This window comes from Dendrobium catenatum, unplaced genomic scaffold (assembly GCF_001605985.2).
Source record: "Dendrobium catenatum unplaced genomic scaffold, ASM160598v2 original_scaffold_126516, whole genome shotgun sequence".
Taxonomy (NCBI): Eukaryota; Viridiplantae; Streptophyta; class Magnoliopsida; order Asparagales; family Orchidaceae; genus Dendrobium; species Dendrobium catenatum.
The window spans coordinates 3,124-6,560 of NW_021444951.1; the positions used below are offsets into that span (position 1 = coordinate 3,124).

At 51.7% G+C, this 3,437-nt stretch overlaps 1 protein-coding gene across 1 annotated transcript; it reads right to left on the minus strand.

The window, feature by feature from the left end:
* Positions 1-618: 618 nt before the first annotated feature.
* Positions 619-1,293, minus strand: LOC110115507. The gene has a single exon (XM_020848768.1). The coding sequence runs from the start codon at positions 1,291-1,293 to the stop codon at positions 619-621; it is 675 nt and encodes a 224-aa protein (XP_020704427.1).
* Positions 1,294-3,437: the final 2,144 nt, after the last annotated feature.

Genomic DNA, 3,437 nt, shown 5'->3' on the forward strand with positions numbered 1-3,437 from the left:
CTCCCGTGAGTTCCTGTTCCTACGAACACCAGGCAGCTTCTGAAGGGAACCAATGCACCCCAATTCTTTCAACCGTCTATCTTTGGCACCTCTAGTGTTAGCGTTCTTCACCTTATGGACATCAGACTTCGTTCCAGAGAAACGCAACACCCTTGGGGTCAATTTCTGAGCAGGGGAAGCCACAGTCTCACCACGTTTCCTCCGCCGTGTGCCGTGCAATTGTGTAGACCCAAGCATCGAGAAATTCTCCACCATCCTAGATTTGTCGCTATTCACTGTCCCATTCGAAAGGGGAGCCACGTGAGGGATAATCTCCACGCACTCCGTCACCATACCGTCCAGAGAGCATGCATGTGGGACGCCCGTCCCAGCCTGTAGAGGCACCCCAAGGGTCTCAAGACCTGTGGTAGGTTCGTTGTAATTGTTGTCCTTCATAGGCAAGTTAACCATTCGCTCAAATGAACCGCTGCTCCCCCCAACCAGCACTGGTTCCTTCTCGGTGATACTCGGACCCTGATCTATACCTCCAGCATTCCTTACATTCTTGATCATATTTACACTACCTGAACCAGTTCCTCCACCAGTCCCCAAATGTACATCCCCCTTACCAACAGCCTTCTAGGCCAGATTATTGGAATTTCTTCTTGCTGTTCCGGGCTGGGCAATCCTCTGTTCCGCCAAATTCCCACCGACTTTTGCTGGCTTGGGTCTCCTTCTTCTACTAACAATAGTCCACTCGCCCTGCTCAACATTCGCCAACCCAGGTGATCGCTCCACCGACGCCGCCTTTAAGCTTGTTCCGCCGAGCTCAACGCAGTCCACCTCCAAATCCTTATTTGGCCCAGGAGGAACAGACTCCGTCGTAGTAGATGGTGGTGGTTGTACCTTACCCATATCTCTGGATTCTTTGCATACCTCCGCCTTGTGACCAACCTTCCCACAGTGTAAACAAATCAGCGGAATACCCTCATACTCAATCGGTTCGAAGAATGAGCCTCCCAGCCCATGAGCCCACACTCCCTTGGGTAACTTCTTCGATAAATCCAACCGAACGCAGATACGTGCGAAGGCGCATCTATTCCATGAGTTAGTTGGTTCGTTCATGAAAAGAGGTTCCCCAATCCCAATGGCAAGCCGGGCCATGTTTTCGGCGTCCCAGTAGGCCAATGGTAGATTGGGAAGCCGTATCCAAACCGAAGAAGTGAACTTCCTTGGAGAATTCGACATTGATCCAACCGCCCATTGTTCCACGCCAATAATTTGGCCTGCCACGAACCAAGGGCCCCCAATCATCACCTTGTCCCGTGCACTGGCATCCTCAAACCAGCATAAAAAGCAGTCTGCTCCCATCGGCGTAATGCGGGGTTAGGCCCAAATGCCCCCATTTCCTTTGAAGTTCACTTTGTACCACCCAGAAGGGCAACCTCCGTCCAAGGAGGCACCCCACCAGGGCTCGCTCCAACTTTTGGACATTTCCTATAGCTTTGTCCAGGTTCAACGAAATCATCCCATCCGACCCTAAAACAGTTGAGGCGTTCACCTCCAACCTTAGAGCCACCGGCTCTGGCTTCCTCCAAGCATTCTGATTTGGCCTTGCACCAAGGACCGACCCATCCGAAGCATTCCAAATGTCCGCTTCCTGTTTCGACCCCAGAATTCCAGTATTGGCATTTCTTCGTACACTTGGGGGGCAGGATTTTATCCCAGAAGTCTCACCACCAACAATTTTAGGAGGTTCACCCCTATCAACTAACATATCAGCGGGATTAATGATGTTACGCATTGCATCACCCGTAACAGTAAAATCATTGCACTGCAAAGCTCGTGAAGAATCAACCGCCGCCGGTGATCTACCCAAATCTTGTATTCGACTCATACTTCCAAATTGGAATCGTGGCCTTTCCAAATCAACCACCTTACTGTTCGGTGCCTCATCCTTCTTTGACTTAACCTCCACGGTCGGGAGACTCGCAGCAGCAACCAACGGAGTCACCCCAATGTTGCCCTGGACCTCCTTCAAAAATTCCACCACCTCATCATTTTCCATGATTTCCATTCCGTCCCCATGATCATCGGTCGCCTGAGGGGTCAGATCAAGGCCATCCAGCTCCATATGCGACCCAGCCCCCACCAATCTGCCGGATCCACCCCTACTACCATCAGTTAGTTCCGCCGAAGCCTTGCCAGCAAACTTGGGTTCCCCCTCACCAGCCGGTGAACGCCCCGATCTACCACTCGCAGCCCCAGTTCCCAGCCGAGCATTGTCAACTAAGGCTCGAACATTTCCCGCAGGCCCTGCCGTCTCCGATCTAGTCGCCCCCCCCCTGACCGGGGAACGAACATACACAACCTGCTTTTTAGCCGCCCCGTTGTCCTTGACTCCATTCAGCCCACGCAAAGGAGATCTCTTATCCCCCTCCTCACCTGTACCTTCCGCCGAACCAGTCCCAGTAGAGCTGCCCCCCGAGCCTCCCTTCACATCATTGCGAGCGCTAGATTTGCCATCCGAAACTTTCCCTCAAACCAAATCTTCCCCCCCCCCACTCCGAGGAGGAGGACGAGGGGGTGACCGTCAGTCACCCCCTACCATCCCAAGAAGTCTAGCCGACGACTGGCCGGAACTCGCCACCGAGAGAGGACCTCCCCAGCGAGAACGCACGACAACCCTAGGGAGGGAGAGAGCAAGAGAGAGAGATAGAGAGAGAGGGAGCAAGAACGAGCAAGGGATAGAGTAAGAGAATGCAAGAGAGAGAAAAGAGAGAGAGAGAGAGAGAGAGCAACAGCTAGAGAGAGAGCAAGAGAATGTAAAACAGAGCAAGAGAGAGCAAGGGAGAGAAAGTGCAAGAGAGATCAAGGGAGAAAGCAAGAGAGAGAGGGGAAGAAAGAGAGATGGAGAGAGAGAGAGAGAGAGAGAGAGAGAGAGAGAGAGAGAGAGAGAGAGAGAGAGAGAGAGCAAAAAATAAAGAGAGAGAGAGTGAGAGAGCAAGAAGGAGCTTGGGAGAGACAAAGACAGTGCAAGAGAGAGAGAGAGAAAGAGCAAGAGAGAGAGAGAGAGAGAGAAAGAGCAAGAGAGAGAGAGAGTGAGAGAGAGCAAGAGAGTGAGAGAGAAAGGGAGAGAGAGAGGGAGAGAGAGAGAGAGAAAAAGACCAAGAGAGAGAGAGAGGAGCAAGGAAGAGAGAAAGAGAGTGTAAGGAGTAAAGGAGAGAGTAGGAGAGTGCAAGAGAGAGAGAGAGAGAGAGAGAGAGGAAGAAGGAGCAAGGGAGAGTGCAAGAGAGAGAGTGAAAGAGAGTAAGAGAGAGAGAGAGCAAGAGATATAGAGAAAGCAAGAAAGAGGAAGAGTGAGATGGAGAGAGTGAGAGAGAGTGGAGAGAGAGAGCAAGAGACACAAAGAGAAAGAGAGAGAAAGAGAGAGAGAGAGAGAGAGAAAAAGAGAAAGA